Source organism: Poecilia reticulata, chromosome 21, assembly GCF_904066995.2.
Source record: "Poecilia reticulata chromosome 21, P_reticulata-male-v2, whole genome shotgun sequence".
NCBI lineage: Eukaryota > Metazoa > Chordata > Actinopteri > Cyprinodontiformes > Poeciliidae > Poecilia > Poecilia reticulata.
In genome coordinates this window covers 11,906,101-11,928,631 of record NC_088850.1, presented here as the reverse complement: position 1 = coordinate 11,928,631, position 22,531 = coordinate 11,906,101, and the positions used below count along the sequence as shown (strand labels likewise).

Here is a 22,531-nt window from a genome sequence, read left to right as displayed (position 1 = left end):
TTCCCAACAGTTTTTCAAATGTGTCCGGTGAGAATTACAATCCCCTTTGTGGATATGTGTAATGAAAAGTTTATGTCTAATATAATTCAATGAAACAAAACAACTTTCCAGCCACCAGTTTGCTGAGTTATACAATGTTTATTCCTCAAATCGCCCTCCACACAGATTTCCCACCCAGAATGCATTTTGACAACGTCTTTGAAAAAGCGGCGCGGCTAATTCAAGATGGCGGAGATGGACCAGCTGTTAGACGAGAGTGAGTAACAACACAAATTTAACAGTTTTACAACGGAAACAAACTGCGGTGCTCTGGTGATGAGATAAAGAGCGGATAAAAAGCCAAAATCACATTCATGCAATAGAAATAATGATGCCGTGGTCTGTCTTCATGAAGTCCGTTTTAAACCTAGATGCACCGGTTTGTTCTAGTCAGCTACCGTTTGTTAGCACGTCAGGCTAGCCAGAGCTAACGTTAGAGTTGAACAAGTTACTTCACCCCAACCGAGTAAACAAATGCCATTAGCTTAGCTATGAGCTAACCGATGCTAACTTCAAGACCCTATTAGCAATAACAAAAGGACTACAAAAGCGACGTTAGCTATAAGGTATTAATTTGTGTACTTGGGCATAGTTTCTTTAGTTGTGTTTCTGCCAGTGGCTTAGTTTTATCCCAACGGCTCGTTAGCTACGGTGATTTCACCTGGTTAAACGCTACGTATCGGCTTCTTAAGTTTTTTTATTCAACAACTGAAACTATCGTTGGCAATGTAATTAATTATTATAATAACTTTATAACGCATTAACGTTAGCTGGTTTAATGCATGTTTTCGCGTTACAGTCCACACTTGACAGCTCAAACTTAGGGTGAAGGCCTTAATGACTTCGTCAGCTATTTCTACTGGAGCTGTGTGGATGCTGTCAGGGTTAAAAGGTCCGCCTTGGATCAGTGGTTCATGGGAGTTTGGTGTAATGGGAGGGGAGGGGGTAGCTAGGATATTCTCAGAGATTTAAATTCCGTTTAAAAATTGATAGCTAAAAAACTACATTTTGTCTTTTTTTTTTAACAACAGATAGCATTTGTTGTTAACGATACAATGCTTGAGTCAGTTCCTGTTGTTATACCTTTGTGTTTACAAGTCAATTTAGTTAATTGCGATTAGCCTTTAAGAGCTATAAGTAGTGTGTTGTCTATTTTCTTGAAAATGCTCAAATGAAAATGAAACACTTACTGACTTCTGAAAAGCAGTCTAAAGTTACTGAGCAGTCTCTCAGTATCACTGATATCCTGACAGTTACTTTAAGAGGCAATGTTTCACTTGCACTTTTTCTGGAAATCTGAAAATGCAGTGCGCACTATGTCACAAGATAAGATCATTTCAAAGTAAACAACAGATGTGTTCATCTTAATACAGGAAAGGAAAATGGACTCCATTTATGTTTTAGGTTAAGTCACTTCACTCATTTTAGCAGCTACACATGTGCTTTAAGCATCACATATTGTCAATTTAGTCCACTTGTAGACAGATTCAAAGTCATTTGTATTCATTCTAGTTCAATCCAAGTTCTGAAACAGTACTGTTATTTAGTTTTTAATGCTAATTGGTTATATATATATATATATATTAGTAATGAACATGGTCAGAATTTGCTATATAGAGCTGGCCAATATTGGACAGAAGGTTCAAAATTGCTGTATTTTTTTATGTTTTTGAACAATATGAGCTGCGTTTTCTGTATGAACTCTGAGAACTCCAAAGTTCAGTTCCTCACCTATTAATACACATATTCAAACACTGATGAATGTCTGTGAATGAATAATTCTGCTTATTACCCCAGTGCAGTTTCTGAGATTGAACCTGTTCAAATACAGACTGGGAGAAATAATTAAAATAAGCATTATTATTAACTAATTGCGCCCATCTTCTAACATTCCTATAAACTAAGCACACAATTTTATGTAGGACTTTTTGGGGAGTTTAAGATTTTAATAAAAAAATACAACTGTCAATATATTGAAGAAAAAAATATATTTGCTGTAGTGTTTAAGAGCACAGATATGTTTCTCTACAAGCATGAAATCTTGGAAATCGACTTTACATGACAAGTTATGTAAAGCTCAAATCCAGCTTTTTAAAAACAAATGCTCAAATAATGGTAGGTCACATACTGGCAGATAGGGCACATGTATTACCTGCCTTCTTGAATTGTAACCCCCCTCCCCCCCACCTTCATCATTGTTAGCATTTTCTGTTCCCCAATTAAATATTGCCTCTGTTATATTGTACCTGCAACTGAACAATACGAATTCCCTAAGACTACATTTTCTAAGCCACCATGTCACATGACAAATATACTGGACTCTGATACAGGTTACAACTGCTGTAATTTGACTTCCTCTACCTGTTATCTTCTGTGGCCGAACTTCCGTTTTAGTAGCTTGAATGAACACCTGATGCGTTTCTGTTGAAAATACTGTTTCCTTTGTGTCTTGCATCTTTTGAGCTTCTTCTGACTTACCTTTTATACTTGATTAATAGTGAAAATGACTAAGTCTGCTTTGTCTTGTTGTTTTAACATATGGATGAAGTGTGAAACATCCGATTCCAATCACCTGAAAATGTTCCACTTCATCATAGTTAAAAGTATTTAATTTAGTCTTTTTGTGGGGGAACAAAACAAAAACAGACTGTGGGATATAAACGTCTTAAATTGTCAAAGTACACAAAACGCATGGGTATAAATTATAAAACAAATTATAATGTAATTTCATTTCTTTCTACACTATTTTGTTTTTATTTCACATAGTAAAAAAAAATTCCCTTTTCCTCAGGTTCCTCAGCTGAGGCGCTCGTCAGTCTAAAAGGTCGGTGGTCACTTTCTTTTACCGTCTAGGTGCTGTCAGCTTCAGTTTTTCTCATGTGTCAGACAACATGTTGATTTTTCTTTTCAAAACCTGTCATCTGTGTTTAGCAGTGATGTTATTTTAAACAGGTCCACTGACTGTTTTACAGAGGGCAGTTTGTCCAACACATTAAATGAAAAGAACAGCTTCACAAGAGCACACAACACCAGAGGACGACATTCTTCCATCACAATGGACACGGTAAGAAACACGATAAGGGTTAAGACTGGAATGATCCGGATCATGTGGGTTGTTATTGTACCAGTCAGTTATCATATATTAAAAGACATTTTAATAGTTTGTTTTGGTATGTAGTAACAGAAGGACAAATTTCTCACATTGGTCTAAAAGAAAATCAAATTCAATTTAAGGGATTTCCTCAATATTTATTGTTTTGGTTTTTTTTAATGGTTTGCTTTAAGAAAAAATGAAGACTTAGTTTAGTTTACTTTTATCTCATCGAATGCCAGGTGTTTTATCTTGGTACTCCTTATAAATTCTTAGAAAGAGATGAAAAGAGAATGTCTAATAACTGTTTCCTTTGAGCCATATTAAGTCTGTTTAGAAACCCTACGTTTGTTTCCTCAGCCCACGCGGAGTTCTAAGAGAAGCCGCTTGTTTCGGGATGAAGACGAACCGCCCCAGCAGCGAATCTCTTCCAGATCTCCTCGTAGGAGCCAGAGGGTCACCACTACACCACAGGTGAAAAGCTCCTAACATTTCATAATTAGAAAGGAGAAGTGACATATACTTTCCCATTCTGGTTGAATTTCTGGAATGGTGCCTCAAGTGTGGATATTTGGCGACTGACAATTGTAGCGTTGTTTCTGTAGCCTTGAATATTATATATGGGACGACATCAGAGCGGAGCTCTGTGTGTGTATTCAAAGACACTTCATGAAATATTCAACAGACTAAAAGAAAATTATTCACAAGGCCGAGATTCATATATTGTTACATAGGAATTGCCTCAGCTCAGCTTTGTTTGTTCTTTTATAAAAATTCTGACTTAATACCTTATTTTTCCACATCCGTTTCTAGTCTTCTGCCAAAACATTTGTATAAAGCTTGCCTTTAAAAATATTAGATAATAAAAAGTAATTACCGTATTTTCCGCACTACAAGGCGCACCTAAATACCTTCAATTTCCTCAAAAGCCGACAGTGCGCCTTATAATCCGCTGCGCCTTATATATGGATCAATAATGAGCCACTACAGGTCTAGCAGCGCGCAGTGCATGCTGGGATAGTTGTCAGAACGCTGGTTTGTTAATAAAGTTTGACTGACCTATCTACCTACCGACCGTCTAGAATCAGGTCGTCTGCTTTTAGCACCACGTTCTCCACCAACATGCTGTGCGCAAACGGAGAAGGGTAACCATCGTCCTGCCACGCCCCGGCCAAGTCGCGGAAGGCTCTCCTCACCGACCGGAGTCGGACTGTTTTGTTGACATTCTTTATGTCAACAAAGTGGCTTTAGATATTCATCCGGGGTGCTTTGACTAGAGTTACCAAGGGACCAGTCCCTATACATTTAAAGCCGGGGGGGGGGACAGAGACTGCGGCGGCAGCGTGTCGGTTGGTCTGTGTTACCCAGAAAGCAGTTGGGTACAATATCACAACACCAACACCGTGAGTGAAACAATGACTGGGGCAGCCTACTATATAAAGTACTCTGGGACCATTTCTTTATTATTACACATCCACATTTGTAGAGTATGGAACAAATCGCGGGATGGGTGGCAACCCTTAACTGTAGCAGTTTTTTCTCTATTCTATGCACCTTATATATGAAAAAAGTTTTAAAATAGGCCATTCATTGAAGGTGGGCCTTATAATGTGATGCACCTTATAGTGCGGAAAATACGGTAGATAGAATCTGAGAGATTTGGCATTTTTAGTTGTCTTGCAAAAAAAAAAAAGCCTTGTAATGAGTCCATTAAACTGAATGTTCACTTATTGTGTTTGTATATTTACTTAAATGCCTATTTTACTTGTCTTGCAGAAGTTTTCTAACATCGTAACACCAGATAAGAAGGCGTCACAAAAAATTGGGTTGAGGTTGAGAAACCTTCTTAAGCTACCCAAAGCTCACAAATGGTGCATCTATGAATGGTTTTATTCCAATATTGACAGGTAATTTCTCTCTTTTACCCATAGTAATTAATACTTCTAGATTTAGGACACATAAATCAGGGAAAATTAGTTCTGCTTGTCATTTTAGACACAGTTCATGCCAAACTGACATTCATGTTTCGAGATTAAGAACATTATGTCATACTAATAATAGTTTTAATACAAAAATGTGGATGAAAAGTATATTTAATACCCACTTGAACCTTTCAGTGCTACTTTTAATCTGACAAGCAAGCCTCATCGGAACTTGTATTCTAATTATGACTGTGTACTTTTGTTTATAATCTGTAAATATCTTTAATTAAAAATAAAATTAAATAATTGTGTTTTCATTTATTTCCCTCATTAAACTATGTTCGTTTATTTTTCCAGGCCTCTTTTTGAAGGTGACAATGAATTTTGCCTGTGCCTCAAGGAATCTTTTCCCAACCTAAAAACAAGAAAACTGACTCGAGTCGAGTGGGGAACAATCAGGAGGCTGATGGGGAAACCAAGACGGTGCGCTTTGAGTTTTACAATAAAAGATGAATTTGCTCATTTTCATTAGTTTTTTTTTTTTTTTTCGATGAGCAACTCTGAACTCTGCAGTGGAAAAGAATTGGCATCTCATTGCTGGACTCTAATGATCCACCTAGGTGTTCGTCTGCCTTCTTTGCTGAAGAGCGAACGGCCCTGAGACAAAAGCGTCAGAAGATGCGTCTTCTGCAGCAGAGGAAGTTGTCAGACGTGTCGACTTGCAAGGACCTTCCCGATGAAATCCCGTTACCGCTCATCATAGGAACTAAAGTCACAGGTAAGGTCACTGCAATGAAAACGTTATGTGCTTTAACTTCAGTCACCTTTCAATTTTGATTGCAATCAAATATATATATATATATATATATATATATATATATATATATATATATAATTTTTTTTTGTCCTTCAGCTCGGCTTCGAGGTGTCCATGACGGGCTTTTCACGGGGCAGATCGATGCTGTTGACACCAGCGCTGCAACTTACCGTGTCACTTTCGACCGCAGCGGCCTGGGAACTCACACTGTGCCTGATTACGAAGTCCTGGTAAAGCGTTTACCTTCTTCTGTTGCTGATGAAATAACACCACAGTAGGCAATTGCTCTAACAAATATATAAGCATAGGAAATGGTGGATCAATTTTTTTTCTTAATTTAGCAATGTTTCTGTTTTTCAGAGCAATGAGCCCAATGAGACTATGCCCATCTCTGCCTTCGCACAGAAGCACCGGTCAACACGCTACATACAGAACCTCATGACTCCTCCTCGAGCGCCCTACCCATCTGTTACCACTCCTGTTCAAATGGTAAACTTACATCCAACAAGAGTTTTTGGTTAACTGTCTGGTTCTCCTCAGTAGGCAGTGCCTCCTGAACCTTTGTCCATTTTGTGATGTTACAAACTTCATTGTATTCTATTGAGAATTTAAGAGATGATCAACTTTCCAGAGTCAGAAAGGCCTAGCATGAATTCTTACTCCGAGTCTGTATTTTTGTAAAACTAGCTTCATCTGCGGTTACATTCCCGTATCTGACTTTGTCAGTTTAATACATTTCTTAGCAAAGTAGTACATGCTTAGTTGGATGTAATTGATAGCAGTAGGAGCTAATATTGGGCTAAGAAAACTCACTTCAATCAGGAACGTGATCTAACACAATCACAACTTCCAACAACCCCCAGAGGATTGAAGCAAACACTTGATGGTCATTTTACAGCAAAATAATTTTACATTTTGTTGTACTTTCATCATTCTGTGTAATTGCCTTTTCTTATTGTCTGAACTGGTTATCAACATACATTTCAATTTCTTTCAAAAACCAGGACAATGATCCTCTTATGAACGCTTCACCATGGAGGACCAAGCTGCCCAGCACAGATGGAGAAACACTGGGTGGATTTCCTGTAAAATTCCTTGTCCAAGTTGTAAGTATTTCCTGTCACAAAAAAAAGGTTTGAATCATTAAAAACCAGCGTCACTTCAAACACATTTTTCTGCCTTTCAGACGAGGCTATCTAAAATCCTCATGATCAAGAAAGAGCACATAAAGCACTTAAAAGAAATGAACACGGAGGCAGAGAAACTGGTAATATGACTAAAAGTAAATTCTTAGGAGATGGAGCTTAACCTCATTGCATGTTGGCTTCCTGTGTTCAGAAGTCGTACTCGATGCCAATCGACCTGGACTTTCAGAAGCGATATGCCACCACTGTGCTCGAGCTGGAGCAGCTCAACAAAGATCTGAACAAGGTGCTGCATGAAGTTCAGCAGTTCTGTTGTGAAGTAAGTCAAAAATGAATGCTTTTAAATCCAAGCAGGCTTAGTCACTGAGATTTATTTTAAATCCCACTGTCTGCACCACTGTTTATCTGTAACCATGTAGGTAGTGAAAAGTGGAGGACAAGAGGCTTTGCTACATAGAGTTGTTTATGTTTTCAGCTCTCTCCAGACCAGGGCATGGTTCCAGCTGACCATCCCACAGATCTGCGGCGGCGTTGCGAAGAAGAGGCCCAGCAGATGGTGCAGCTGAGCAACACGCAGCGGGACGGCCAGCCGAGCGTGACAAACGCCAGCCTCACTCACCTCGTCTCCCGCCTCACCGCGTTGCTGCTACAGATAAAGGTTGGAGAACAGAGAGACATTTTGCACAGCAACACCTGACAGAATTAGACTGGTTATGCTCATGTGTGGCAAATCCTTGCACGGTGTCCTGTTTTTGTTTCAGTGTCTTGCAGACGGAGGAGATCTGAATTCATTTGAGTTTAAATCTCTAACAGACTCCCTGAATGACATCAAAGCATCAATTGATTCATCCAACCTCAGGTAAACCACCTACAAATAGTTCCTTCTGCTTTTTTGTAGTCATTCTCCAGGTGAATAAAAATGTGTAATTTTGACATTAAATATATTTATCTATTCATCACATTAAAACTACAAATTATAAGGAATTCTATTTGGAGTTTAGTTTAGACTTCACACCACCCTTAAAAATATTATGCCATGGTGAAACACTGTTGTAGTACCATCATGCCATGAGGATGGTTTTTTTTTTTAACCAAATAATCTACTTTATTTGTTCCAATGAAATATTGTATGTTTAGTCTATAAGCAAGCAAGTTACATATATTGAAAACTAAAATATACATATATATTTGTTTTTATTTAAGTAAAGTAGTTCAGTTTGATATTTTTGGCCTGGCAGCATTTTCAGCTAAAGATTTGGACACCAGTTTTAGATCAAAACATAATCGTATGTTAGAAGGTTCCAGTCAAAGACCAGACCTCAATCCAATTAATAATCTTATGGCATTACTTGTATGTATGTTTGATTGGGCTCATATTGAGCTGATTTACAAACAATGGTCTATAGAATTCCGTGTCCAGATGTACAAACTTGGTAGAAAATAACGCATGCCAAACTTTTAAGATCTTTGTTACAACTTCAATTATGCTACTAACTGGTGTTGATCTCTCACATAAAAACTGTCTATAACCACAATCCATACGTTATTTTAAAGTGACAATTTGAAAAAAAATAAAAATAAAAAAATTGGATATGAAAACATTTAGGAGGCATTGCTTGTTAATTTTTTTAATGACTTTTTAATCTTCTTTTTCCAGTTGCTTTCAGAATAACGTTGAAATCCATGTGGCACACATCCAGAGTGGTCTTAGTCAGCTGGGCAATCTGCACGCATTCGCTGCCAACAACACCAATGCGGTCTGAGTCTCTGCATCCTCCCTAACACACACACACAACCACACGCGCGCACACACACACACACACAGGTGCATGCACACACTGAAATGAGGCTTACTATTGCCGTTTCCTGAAAACGGAGCTGTTAAGGCGACAAACATTGGGCCGTGTTGACACTGTGGCTCACCGTTGTGCAAGCCCAAGTTTGGACAAAGTTTGTCTCGGATTCCTGGGGTTTTCTAAACGGAGGGAAGATGTCATGTATTTTACCCACCCATCATTTTATTGTATAAAAATGTTTGTGCAACCAACCAATACAAGCCTGAAACAGTCTCCTGTCATCACTAATCTGTACCTTTACCTGCCACAGTTGAGATCTCCAAGCTCTTAGGTGTTATTTATTGGTTTCCATGTGCCAAACATTGATTCTAACAGTTTTATAGTCTGTATTTATTTATTTTTGCATAGATGTGTATGGTTGTGAAGAAATATTTCCTGTCCCTAATGTTTCCCCCTGTAAGTGTTTTGTTCTGTTGCTCCGCCGCTGGCAAGCACAGGGGAAGCTGAAGAATGTTTTATAAAACTGATTGTAGATAATTGTATATTATATGATTATTAGGACTATTGTCAACATTTCTGCTGTATGTTCAGAAATGGCTTTTGTAATTTTTGTGTGCACTGAAAAGAGATTTTGGTATTTTTATAAAGGAGAAATGTTGGGTTTCGATGCCTTTTACTCTCTAAGATCTTAGCATTTCCACCTCAGGCATGGCTGCTGCTGCAACTCCCTTTCCCCCCCACAAATGAAGCCTGCATTATTGACTTAACCCTTAAGATCTCAAGTCAACACTTCCTTCCTGTTTGTTTTGTACAAATGTATATGAGAGCGCCTCAGGGCAATTGTATATAAATGTTTCCCTCTTTTTTATATTAAACATGCGATTTCAACTGCTTATTGTTGTTGAATTTATTCAAAAATAGATTCCAGTTAATACATATGAAGAGATTTCTTAGTTCTTTGGGGGTTTTTAACACTCAGTCTTATTACAGCTTTATAATAAATAAAGATATTATCATTAACATTGACTCTTTATACACATCACATAAAGCCATGAAAGCCAGCCATGGCATCACTTTCCCAGTCAGAATCAGAGTCACTGATGTCCTGTGCCTCTCCACTAAAGACTGGAGGAAACTGGTTGAACCTTTCTGTGGCCTTCGGTTGTGGATACCGCATTTGGCCTTCCTTATCCTGCGGGGATGACCTGCTGAAGCTTTCTTGGGTCGGTAGGGGAGGAATCACAACTTTCATCTCTGGTCCAATCGTTTTATTTGGTGGGAAATTGTCATACTCCACCAGAATTTGTGGCCCCTGGTTGCCAGGCATGCTGGTTTTGGTTCTTGGATGGTGCTCCAACTCATCGGGATAAAGAGGGATGCAGCAGCTTGGGACGGCCCCGGCAGGCTTGATTTGTATGTGCTCTGCTGGGGCTCTGGTTCCCTTGTCGTAGATGCAGGAAGGTAGCTCCCGGTCGTAGCTGCTGGATTTGAGCTGAACGCCGGTCCAACCATCTTCCAGACCTCCTGACCTGTGTACCTCAGTACCATGGCTATCGTAGACTGGAAAAGAAAGAAGCCAAGTAAGAAAAGATCCCTGATCCAATGGGGGAGCTGGGGGCTTTCTACTGATTTAATTTAATAATTACCTTTCTCTGGACACATTCTGCTTTGAAGTTGCCCAAAGGGGCCTCCTGATGGTGCGCTGGATGCTTTTGTGGAGCCAACTTGGCGACGTGACTTGGCCCTTCTGTTCTGAAACCACACCTGAGGCAAGAAAATAAAAAAGAGTGGTTCATTTTTGTCACAAGTAATTATTGAAAACCGATTCTCTTGAGTTGAATCCGTCAACCTAAAGCACATTACCTGAATCCTGGACTCTGGCAGCCCAGTCAGAGCCTCCAGTCTCTCTCTCAAGTAGATATCTGGGTATTTGGTGTCAGAGTAAACTTTCTCCAGAATTTCTATTTGTTGCTGGGTGAAATTGGTCCTCTTTCTCCTGTGGGTCAGTATAGCAACGCACTTGTCCTCTCTCGCACCAGGTTTTATTGAGGTAAAGTAGTTTGTAACGTCTGAGGCTCCATAGTCTAGAAAGAGTTTGGGGGGAAATGCGTAAATGACACGAAGAATCAGCTAGAGTGTAGATGCATACACTTTGCTGAAATTATCTATTTTTTACAGAAGGCTAAAGAAACTGACCTGACGATACGGCGCTGTTCAACTGCAGGGGCCCCTCTTGATACATCTGGAAGTGACTTTGATCCCCGACGCGCATATTCCCACGAACCGCAGACATGGTCCTCCGCGTCCTATACCTCTAGTGTCCAACTGAGATTGAATCCTTCGAGTTTGCTCGAGTTAATATATCCCTCCGCGATCAAAGGTAGTTGCTATCTGGACGTGTGAATGGGTCAGCCATCGGGGCCGACTGGCACTGGAGCGACCGCGCAGCGACTTCAGACGCCTGTGGGCCCGCGGAGGTGTAAACCATCACACCCGGAGCGGTGGAGCGGCCGCGGGCTTATATGAAGGCGGGGGATAATGGAAGCTGCGGGCCTCAATACACATTGACAGAGAAAACATTTATCCGCTTCTGAAATGGGTGAAGCTACACTAATGGACCGGTGGTCTTCAAAGGGAGACAGTCGGAAACTGGACGGAAATATTCCCAACAGGGCACAAGTTCAAAGGACTCGCCGTGCGACAGGAGGAAGACAGAATCCCATGGCTTGGTACTGAATTTGCAAACCCAGTCCATGTCAAGTAAAACAATGAGAAATGATCATTTAACTTAAAGTTTGAGTTATAGAATTAACCCTGACGCCTTAAGCCTTTTCTCAATTTGTAATGTTATAATTGAAAACTTCAAATATGTATTGGGATTTTCTCTGATGGACATATTTTTCAGTTTTTTAACCTTAAAAGCCTGAAAAGTGTGGTCACTTAATTAGCATGAAATGGAAGGAAGTCGTAGCTTATCGAAATTGCCTTCCTCCTAAATTGACAGGTAGAGTTTAGTATTAACCATTTACATTTATTCAATTACATTTACTTGAGTAACGTTTTAGAAAAAAAATTACCTTTAGAAGAATTTTTACTACATTGTACTTTTTACTTTTATTTGAGTAATTTGGTTATGAAGTAAAGCTTCTCAGAATTTTTAGATTCTCTACCCACTGAATGAAAAACAAACATGTTTTAACCAAAAATGTACTAGGCACAGGCATACACCCACAGTTTTTGTTAAACTTTCATAAGTTTTATATCGAAAGAAAGTGATTTGGAAAAAAACCAAAACATATTTTACCTGATTTTATTATTTTTTGTAACTACTTGTGAATTTGGTCTTTAAACTACCAAAATTTTCTCTTAACTTTAGATTCTAGTCTGTTCAATCTGACTGATTTGCCCTGAAAAATTGTCAGATTTTCCCGAATGGTTCACAGCTGTAAGGTTGTAGACAGCTTTGCCTCAAATGGTATGGATGCAAATACATGCCACACTTTTCAGACTTTTATTTGTTTTTTAAAATTATTTTTCTTTTACACAATTACGCATTGTGTAGTAAATTAATAAATACATTTGTTTACAGCTATAACATACATATTTATTTATTTATTTATTTATTTATTTATTTATTTATTTATTTATTTATTTATTTATTTATTTAAAAGATAATGTTGTCCTAAAATTATACTTCACTGTCTTCCTAAGTGAAACTTCCTAAGTTCCTAATGTTAACTGGAATACACAAACTCCAGTTCAAAAGAAGCCCAAAGGAGTGGCCAATTGTTATTAGTAGACTCACCTGTATAGGAATCAAGTCAATAGCCCATCTAGGATCGCAGGCAGGATAATTCGTCCCCTTTTGTTTGACAAGATTAGTAAGAATTAGCTTTTATTCGGTTAACAACTTAACAGTGCACTTGATCATTAGTTTGGCGGCTTTTGTGCAAATGTCCTTTGAAAAATTTGTGTTTTACCATATATGAAACTTCTCTGGGTGTGGGTTGACTTTAACATTGCAAAACTGAATCACTAAATGAAATCCAGACTGTGGATGACTCACAAGACTTATAATTTCATGCTGCGGTAAACCACGGGATAAAGGCTCTATGTTTGGCAATATAATTATAAAGTCATCAATTTTTTTGTCATCTTATTTTGAAAGAAAAAAAAAATAACTGAGAATGCAGCGAACTTGCTGGCTTTGTGAATTTACAGCTGCTGTGTAATATCCCATCAACATTAGTGCTTATTGATCTCAGCGCTTTTACGCCTTCACCTTTGTTCAGGTAGGATGCTCTTGTCGCTTAGGACGTTCACAGCTTTTTCGGTCGCTCTGTCTGAGGACCCTAATTGGGTATTGCCTGTGAACACAGACCATATTGCTATGCAAAATCAGGGTGTTAAACTTCCAGCTCCCTTGTGACTGTCAGTGACAAGTTCTCACTGAGCAATATGCTTCCTCGAAGCAATTCTGCAAATCCAAACAGGTAAGAAAGCTTACAGTTTTACTAATATTAAGTAAAGACAAACAGTTTTGTCTTGATTCATTTTTAATTTGGGTTATCATTAAGCTTTAGGCTACAGAAATTAAACTAAACTGTTAAAAGAAATCAGTGTTTGTGTTCAGTCAGGACTGCACTTCAGACACCAGAGGTGCGTATAGGGATTAATGGCTATTTCTAGTCAGCAGCTGCCTCACGATCCAAAAACAGGTTCACAGCTTCCAAAGACTTGGCAAACGTATAGCTTGATCTGGCCCACATGCATTTGTTCTACAGTCAGGCTGGTAGATCAACCTCAAAGGTTTGCAGAGATATGTGAAAATGTCAACTCCCTTATGGGCCTTTCCTTTCAGTGTGGTCTTTGTGTATTTAACAGGTATTTTAGTTTACCTGCAAGAATGGTCAGATTCTTGTGGTAGCCCATTCATCTACTCCAATGTTTTTGAAACTGTCTTAACAATTTTTTTTTTAACTTTTGTTTTTGAGGGGCTGGGAGCATCTTCCATGATTTCTTTATTGGTTTAGTTGATTCAGATGAAGTCCTTTGGTATTTGAACTTTACACATGACATTGCAACTTACGTTTTAGTTGCTAAAGTTATTTCATAAATAGATATTTAATGATGAATGATATTTCATCATTGTCATTATAAGGTACATGTTAGAAATCAAATCTTATCAAATCTTTTCCCACACTTCTCGTTGCAGCATTGCTTTATTTCATACACAGTACAAATTAGCCATTGGTTAATGTGAATGGTTAGATAAATCAAGCAATGGTCTTTCTTAGCATGTGTAGGGTTGTAGTTGGAATGGTTTGACTGGTTTTGAATTATGATTTATGTATAGAATTCAAAGATTTTATGCTGGTTTTATCAATTCAGTTTATTAAATTATACTTGACCTCAATCTGCACTGGCACTACAGGTGGAAATTAGAATGTTTCCTTTAGAAAATGTCGATCAAATGTTGTACATAGTCTTTGTGTAAAATAAAGAAAAAAGGTTGAAATTAAGCTGCAAAAAATCAAATTGTGCAAATATGGGCTGATAGTGAACACCAGATGCAAGAGAGGCAGTCTGACCAGGAGCTAAGGGAATGAATATTTTGGCCGGTCTATGTCCATAGTTGGACTCTCCATTGGTTTTAAGTAATGTATATTAAACTATAATTGTCATTCACTTTTTCTGTGATTCTACTGCTTTTTATTTTAGTTTGCTTTAAAATGAAGTAAATGTGTAAATAATCCGATATGAATGTGTTCTGCCTTTCGGGTTAAAGCCTCGTCACTGTTTACTTATTTAAAAAAAAAACGGATCTTCTGTCAGGTCTAACCGGAAGTAGGTACGTGGCTGCTTCAGCTGACAGTCTACAATGATGGCGACAGAGGTTCAGAGCGGCGACCTCGACAGCGCTACGACCAGCCGGCTCGAAGTTTCCATCGACGGCCTCACCCTCAGCCCGGACCCCGAGGACGAGCAGAACCAGGTGGAAGAACCGAATCTCGCTCCTACTCAACCTGGGACAGATACACCGGCGGACGAAGAGGGCGACGATGGAGAGTCAGGCAAATCTGCGATAGAAAGGAAATGGGGCTTTCCTTTACTGGAGCTGTACGGACTGGCCCTTAAATTTTTTAAAGGTATTTTAAATTCTTATGATGTATCAGCTCTGGTGCTGTTATGCGGGATTTTTTTTTAAAAGCGCGTGATGTATTGTGAGCCCGGTTTTCTCCTGACTGTGGTTAGCATTTTGCTACAACTACCTGCTAACTGTCAGTCGCCTATTAGCTCTCTAGCTAATCAGTAGCTAACGACATGTTAGCTGACCGTTGAGGCGTAAAACAAGAGCGAGGCGCTTGAGGTTTTGGATTGCGGTTGTGTTTTCGGAGTTTAAGTTATTCAGTAGGAGTGATGGATCTTGTCATGTTGTCTGAAGCAGTTGTCCACTCTGAAATGAATGTGGCAGCTTACAGCGACTTGTTTGGGGGCTTTTTAACACGCCCAGTCTTTTTACTGCAGCTCTATAGAACGTTTATGGGTGTATTTCAATGAAGTCAAAGAGTTTCAAATGAGGACAGATGCAGGCCTTGTTGCTTTCAGCCGAATTTATATAAATGTCGGACAGCATAACTATGATTGCTTTCTTCCCTACTACACTAACATTGTTGCCAATTATAAGGCTCTGCGAACTCTACAGAATAGCAATGTTTCCGCCTCTTTTAATTCCAAGTCCTTCACTTATATTTTAAACCCGTGCAAAAATAAGAGACGCTTAAACGCGTGAGCAACTCCAGCACTGGCCATGACTGTGCAAACAGCTAAGTGGCCTGGTTGCCACTCTGCACAAAGGAAATCTCTGCTTTGTATTTTCTCCCCAGTTTGTCAGTTTGGGTTCGTTCTACTTGTTTAAATATCACACAGTACATAAATCTGCTTCTTGATCTCCTTAGTTTGCCAGTGCCATTATAAATCTATCTACATGTTGTCTCTTCACTGAAAAAACTATGTATTGTAGTGGTAACATTTATTAAGTCCTAAGCATTGCCTTTCTGACCACCTTTTTTCTCAAAGCAGCCCTGCTTAGTTCATACAGATTGTCATGGTGACCTCCGGGTTCAGTCATGTAATTGTTACCAATTTTCTGCGAATATGCTCATATTGATTTGAAATTGCAGCTTCTTCTGTGTCCTCTTTGTATCACATGTTTGTTGTGATATTCAGAGGCTTTCTTTCAGCATAGTTTAGCTTTAAGAATATGCTAACTAAATTCTTCCACTTTTTTCTGATCAGATAAAGATGGCAAGGCCTTCCACCCTACATATGAGGAGAAGCTTCGGCTTGTGGCCCTTCACAAACAGGTGTTGCTGGGCCCTTATAATCCTGATGCATCCCCGGAAGTCGGCTTCTTTGACGTCCTGGGAAACGATCGAAGGTAACCGCAGAATACGACTTTGCTTTCATGTGAATTATGTAGTCTTTGTATTTGTTTTTGTGTCGTTATGAAAACTCAACATATTGACTCAGAGAGGATGGTTTTGGTCAAATATCAGTTTATGACCCTTATTAATAAGAGCTAAATTCAGTCAGAGCATTTTATGAGTTTGATGAATTTCTTTTACTGCACTAGATTATTTATCTAAGTTTCTAACTAGCAGGTAATTATTTTGCCTGTTTGTTCATGATTTAATTGTGCTGTTTACCTTCCATGTTACTTTCTGTGCAGGAAGGAGTGGGCCTCCCTAGGTAATATGGAGAAAGAAGAGGCCATGGTGGAGTTTGTCAAGCTTCTCAATAAGTGCTGTAACCTCTTTGCTCCTTACGTCATATCGCACAGGATTGAAAGGGAGGAGCAGGAGCGGAAAAGGTAAAGTATAGAAGTTTGCCGCAGTTTCTAAGCATTAATTTGGCCAAAGTTTCATCTATATGCAATGAAGCACAATTCAGTTAAGGGTTTTATATTAATATAGCAACCTAAAAGTTTCTGAACTGCCATTTTTATGCCTAAAAAGATGCTTTTGATTTTCAGTCATGCATGTTTGAGCCCACGTTCTCCGTTTTTGCTCATCTTTAGGAAAGAAGAGGAGGAGCGACTGAGGCAAGAAGAGGAGGAGAGGGAGCGGCAGAGGCAGGAGGAGGAGAGACGGAGGCTCGAGGAGGAGGACAGGTTGAGAAGAGAGGAAGAGGAGAGGAGGCAGGCAGAGGAGGAGAGGCTACGGATCGAGCAGCAGAAGTATGTGTCGCTGTGAGGTGTTTATAGAGTTCTAGCGCAAAACTGACCTCCAGATTTCTCTATTATCAAGATATTTACAGGCAAACCTGTTATTACCGATCCTGACTTTCAAAGCTTTCCTTTTGTTATTTCAACCAGACAACAGATAATGGCGGCACTGAACGCCCAGACAGCAGTGCAGTTCCAACAGTATGCGGCGCAGCAGTACCCCAACAACCCAGAGCAACAGATGAGCCTTATCCGCCAGCTTCAGGAGCAGCACTATCAGCAGTACATGCAGCAGCTCTACCAGGTCCAGCTGGCTCAGCAGCAGGTAACAACAACAACAAGAGAGAGAGCAGCTTGCTTTGGCCTTGAAAAGTATGCATGTCCTTTTGAACTTTTTCACAATGCAACCACAGGTTTTATTGTATTTTATTGGAGTTTTATGGGACACACCAACACAAAGAAGCAGAAGGAAAACATGGGTTTTTATAACTCCTGTTAAAAAAAAAATCTGCAACTCTATGTATTTTATTTGTTTTCATGCAGACAACTTTTGCAATAACACCAACCTGAACACACGACTTCCACGGCCAAATACGGTGGCAGCATCATGCTGTTAGGACGTTTTCCTCAGAGTTTATGGGAAGATGGATGTAGCCGAAAACAGCACATTTTAAATCAAAGCATAGTCATGTGCACGCATGCTGCAATCAGCAGTTAATCACATGAGAAATTAAAACAAGCTTGATAATTTCCTTGTGACGGTCAATATTTTTTTGAAGGACAATATTTCTCACGAAGACTTCATAGTGCCTTATTTTATTGTTTTTTTGTTGTTTGTAGTTTCTATTTCCGTTTTATTGGGTTTGGTTGTTGTATTTTATTTTGGATATTTAAAAATATCTTCCAGTTCCAGTGTGGCGTATTCTGCGTGATGGTTAATTTTTTTTGCCGTTCTTTTGTCTTAGGCGGCTTTACAGAAGCAACAGCAGCAGAATGATTTGTTGATGCACGGCTCCTTGGATGCTAACAGCTTTAACAGCGGCGATATGACCTCCGCCTCAGCAGCTGGGACGTTTTGTGCCGCTTCACCACTTTCCAGCGAGGAAGCTCCTACGGTCAATGGAGGCCAGTCGGACTCATATTCGGAGAGCATGGACAGGGAGCAGGAGCCAGAGCTGGCAGAGGAGGTCTCAGAGAACGGGCCTTTATTAGGTTTGTTGGCTGTAGCTTTTTTTTTTTTTCTCTCTCTCTTGTTGGGGGGGGAAAAAAGAAAAAAAAAAACACATGCAGGATTTGAACTCATAAAGAAAGATCCACATTTTCCTTTTAGCTCAGCTAATGGGAGAAGGAAATGGTGCACTCTGGGCTTGCTTATGTGACCTTGAGGGCAGGGAGGATAAGTGCTGGACCAAGTGATAAATGATATGTTTAGGTATCCTCTGGCCACAAGTCCTAGTCGCAAAGGAAAATAAGTCATGCAGGAAATGTGCAAGGCATTGATTTTATTCCAAAACACAAACCGGGACAACTGGTGTCCCAGTAAGAGATAATGTGGAGGACAAAATGTCAGAGGGGTAGCTGTGTAAGCAAAACCCCACCACTTCTGCTGATCATTCACAGGCACATGCACTTTATGAACAAATTATTCATCAGCCTGTTGGATCTGGTAATTGTCATTCAGTTTCTATGAACTGGAATAATTGCTAATGGGGAGTGTAATGTGTATCCTAAGGGTAGAGAGAGAGCTTGGTGATGTATCTTAAAAATAAAATCCCAGATGTGTATATATATAATTATTTCCTTACTTTTTGTTCTTAAAAAGAAGTTACAAATGATCGAAAATATCCTATTTCAATCATTCCCTCTGTGAGTTGACCTGAATTAAAGGTTGAAATAAATGGAAACTATAAAACATGCTTGTGAATAAAGATAGTTTTGCTTGGGTGGGTTATCATTACTATGGAAATTCAAAGATTGCATTGGTGAAAAGAAATCCAGATTGTCCACAAAATTCAATCTTTAAAACCAGAAAATTTGCTAAATCGATGTATCACAGAGGAGAAGGCGAAGAAGGAGGCAGAAGGGTTGGGCTCTTAGTTTGGTAGCAGATCCCTTCAACAGATCACAAATTGCTTCTTCTCCCTCAATCACAGCAGACTCCCCACCAGTCATCGCTGCACCGTCGATGTGGACGCGGCCGCAGATCAAGGACTTCAAGGAGAAGATCCGCCAGGATCCCGACAGCGTGATCACGGTGGGGCGCGGCGAGGTTGTGACGGTGCGCGTCCCCACCCACGAGGAAGGAGCTTACCTGTTCTGGGAGTTTGCAACAGACTATTATGACATTGGCTTTGGGGTGTTCTTCGAGTGGACAGACGCTGCCTCTGCTTCAGTCAGTGTGCACGTGTCGGAGTCCAGCGACGAAGACGAGGAGGATGAAGGTAAGGGCTCTCATTCCGTTAGTTTGCATTTGCTAAGCCTTGAATGTCCTGCACTCAATAACACTGAGTAAAAATATCTTTAGTATTGCTAAAAGTGGAAAGAACAGAGCAAAAATACATAATGTTAAGCGGTTTATCAAAGGAATAGTTTTGAAGTTCAAACTTATACCTTAAACTGGACTTAATTCAATAATTTCTCTATTATTTAATTCTCCGGTCTAAACTTTCCCATTGTCCTTCTGTCCTCAGGTGATCCTCCCACTGAGGAGGAGAAGGCGAAGAAGGAGGCAGGGAAGCCTCACGTGGATGAGATTGTGCCGGTTTACCGGCGGGACTGTCACGAGGAGGTGTACGCTGGCAGCCACCAGTACCCCGGCCGTGGAGTCTACCTGCTAAAGTTTGACAACTCATATTCCCTTTGGCGCTCCAAGAGTGTTTACTACAGAGTCTACTACACCAGATAAGCCTGACTAAAGACACAGGGAGAGTGTTTGTTCATGTTTCGTGTGTGTAGGTGGAGATGTATGTAAAAGGCTGGCTGTATCTGTGTACGAAGGACTAAATTGAGCCGTTATGGAGGAAAGAAACCACCAGAGGGAGACAGAGAGACCCTTAAACTGGAGATTTTACTGATGTATTCTGTATGTGCAGGCCTGAACCAAGTTCCAACCATGCTACACATCTTGTTTGAGCCTTTTTGGGGGGAAAAAAAGAAAAGAGTGCGCATTCCTGTTGTAAATTCACTAACTGTCCTTGCTGCACTTGCATACACAAAGCTGTAGGAGTGTCCTCTAAACTTGTGTTTTACCACTTTCCCCCTCTGCCACTCTGGACTCCTCCTCCTGCTGACCACACCGGCCCAGGACTTCCCAGCGTGGCCTTGTGTGACTGACGCCCATAAAAACGAATGGAAACTCGGCATGTCCAACACTGTGAGCCGACTTTTCCTGTTTGTCGGAAATGGTGGTCATGTATTCCCCTCGGCCCCCTTTGAGAACACAGATGATTCTGGAACTCCAGCGATACTGCGAAATGTGCTTCATAACACTATGCCTTTTCCAGAGATCCTCTGGTTCGCTTAAACACCACATTAAAAAACATCAGTGTACACAAACATAGTCATGGCTTTTGTTGTGAAACCATAATGTGTTCTGTACCATGGTCACTAAGCTTAAGTAAAGTCCAGGGAGGATTGTTTAGCTAAGGCAGAGGAGTTTTCAGATTACTGCTTCCTGTACAATTTTCATCTTCATGACTTGATTCTGTATGACAGGCAGAATGCAGCAGCAGTACATTTTCTTTAATGGAGACTGCTGGCCTAATTTATGAAGGACAAGTGATAATTGAGTATGTTCATCTGAAGTGTCAGCCTCTTCGGCTTGTGAGCAAATTCATCTAAGTACAAGGTGCAGGAAAACTTTACTTCTAGGTCCAGTTACTTCTAAATGCAGTTTTTTTTTTGTTTTTGTTTTCAGGCAGCTGTTTCCTCTCTCCTTTTCCACAATGGGTCACGCGTCTGACTAAAACAAAAATCACTTTAAATGAGACGGTGGTGTCAATATTACTTGAGAGAGTTGTGTTTGACTCCATTGTAGATAATCTATACCCTGAGCAACAATCCATGTTCCTTCAGGTCACGACACTCTGTTACATCTGCGCAGAAATCGCTGTTGCACAAATGCTGTTTCTTCTCTACTCTTCCTGGTGTGGATTGCCTCACATCTGCACCGATCTTCATCTCTGGTGTTTGGAATAAAAGTGAGATGGCTGGCTTGTGTTCTGCATTCAAATTCATCTCCCATTTATGCATCCACATGTTTTTGTGCTCTCAACGTTTGTTTAAACTTGGGGTTTGTTAAATGGCCGAAGGAAAAGGGTTCTGTTTATTTTTGGCTTTATCACACTGTGCATTGTGTGTGTGTGTGTGTGTGTGTTTATCCAAAGGCAAATAAGGGTTTGTTCATGAGTTTCCAGTAATTTAATACGCCTGGCTCTAATGCAGTTAGTGATTTGTGGATCAAATTGTCACTACTTATGGCTCAGTCAACGCCATTCCTGTACCTAAAGACGTGTGTCTGTTAAGTTTCTTATTTCTAACCAGTTTGGTTGTTAGTTGGTCAAGCCTTGTCTGTAAATAATTCAATGAATGGGTTTATGTGTGGGGGTTTTAGACTCGGAGAAAGGCGATGGTTTTGGAAATTGATGCACTGTATTATAAGGTGAATGAGAGTTTCATTTTGCCCCATGACTTGTTAAAAGGACAAAGGTATAAGACTATTGGTATGACAGAGAAGCTCATCGTCTTTACTTAGTTTTATGTTGTTTTTTTTTTAATTCATAAGTTGCAAAATCCTTTTGGGCATATATTTAATCTTGATTAAACTTCATCTTCTGACCCTTGTCTTTGCTTATTTTTACATGTACACACATATAACTGCAATGTGGTTTTAGCGCTGGTATTTCTGTTGAAATTTAAGGATTTTATTGCTATTCCGTATGCAAAATATGAATGTTTTTTTTTTTACCCTCACAAAATCGTGTACCGGTAATAAAAATGCCAATTGTCTAATTTTGCTTCAGGGTTCAAACAATGTAAAAATTGACACTTTTTCCAGCCTCAAATTTTGAGTCTGTCCTTAAATGAGTAAAGAGAGGAAGAAAGGGCATGAAAGAAAGGAAGGGAAAAAACATAAGGACAGGGTGAAAGAAGGAAAAAAATACACAATATAGTTTTTCCTTCGATATGAAGAAATGGGAGAAGCAAGGAATAACAAATAAGGAGACTGGGAAGGAAGGATTCAAAACAAGGATGGACGAGGGAAAGAAAATGATAAAAAGAAAAAAGTGGGAGGAAAAAATTTGAGAAGGAAGAAATGAAGTACACTAGCAATAAAGAAAAGAAGGAACAACTTACTGAAGAATTAAGGGAACAATAATGGCCACTATTATTGAGATAATGGGACAGGAAATAAAAGAATTTAAATTACATTATTTTCTTTTTCCCAGAATTATGCAGGCTTGGAAATGACAGGATTCCAGCAAATTCCAGGCTT

General features: G+C 39.6%; 3 protein-coding genes across 4 annotated transcripts; 2 read left to right on the top strand and 1 right to left on the bottom strand.

Moving 5' to 3' along the window:
* Positions 1–18: 18 nt before the first annotated feature.
* lin9 (lin-9 DREAM MuvB core complex component) lies at positions 19–9,703 on the top strand. Its single transcript, XM_081602379.1, has 15 exons — positions 19–256; positions 2,831–2,863; positions 3,012–3,103; positions 3,491–3,604; positions 4,907–5,037; positions 5,410–5,535; positions 5,673–5,830; positions 5,966–6,099; positions 6,230–6,358; positions 6,874–6,975; positions 7,056–7,136; positions 7,208–7,333; positions 7,490–7,672; positions 7,776–7,873; positions 8,672–9,703. The coding sequence occupies exons 1-15, from the start codon at positions 226–228 to the stop codon at positions 8,775–8,777; spliced, it is 1,644 nt and encodes a 547-aa protein (XP_081458505.1). The 5' UTR covers positions 19–225; the 3' UTR covers positions 8,778–9,703.
* A 7-nt stretch (positions 9,704–9,710) lies between these two features.
* Positions 9,711–11,082, bottom strand: mixl1 (Mix paired-like homeobox). The gene is made up of 4 exons (XM_081602806.1): positions 11,017–11,082; positions 10,674–10,940; positions 10,457–10,574; positions 9,711–10,370 (listed from the first exon to the last, which is right to left on the bottom strand). The coding sequence occupies exons 1-4, from the start codon at positions 11,080–11,082 to the stop codon at positions 9,850–9,852; spliced, it is 972 nt and encodes a 323-aa protein (XP_081458932.1). The 3' UTR covers positions 9,711–9,849.
* Positions 11,083–14,645: 3,563 nt separating this feature from the next.
* On the top strand, positions 14,646–21,873 carry acbd3 (acyl-Coenzyme A binding domain containing 3). 2 transcript variants are annotated; one of them, XM_008397797.3, is made up of 8 exons: positions 14,646–14,959; positions 16,110–16,251; positions 16,543–16,683; positions 16,891–17,049; positions 17,188–17,362; positions 18,003–18,249; positions 19,194–19,478; positions 19,728–21,873. In XM_008397797.3, exons 1-8 carry the CDS (start codon positions 14,692–14,694, stop codon positions 19,940–19,942), a joined length of 1,632 nt encoding a protein of 543 aa, XP_008396019.1. In that variant the 5' UTR covers positions 14,646–14,691; the 3' UTR covers positions 19,943–21,873. The 2 variants fall into 2 exon arrangements, with proteins under 2 accessions (XP_008396019.1, XP_008396018.1); XM_008397796.3 differs by having other exon boundaries at positions 14,647–14,959; positions 19,191–19,478.
* Positions 21,874–22,531: the final 658 nt, after the last annotated feature.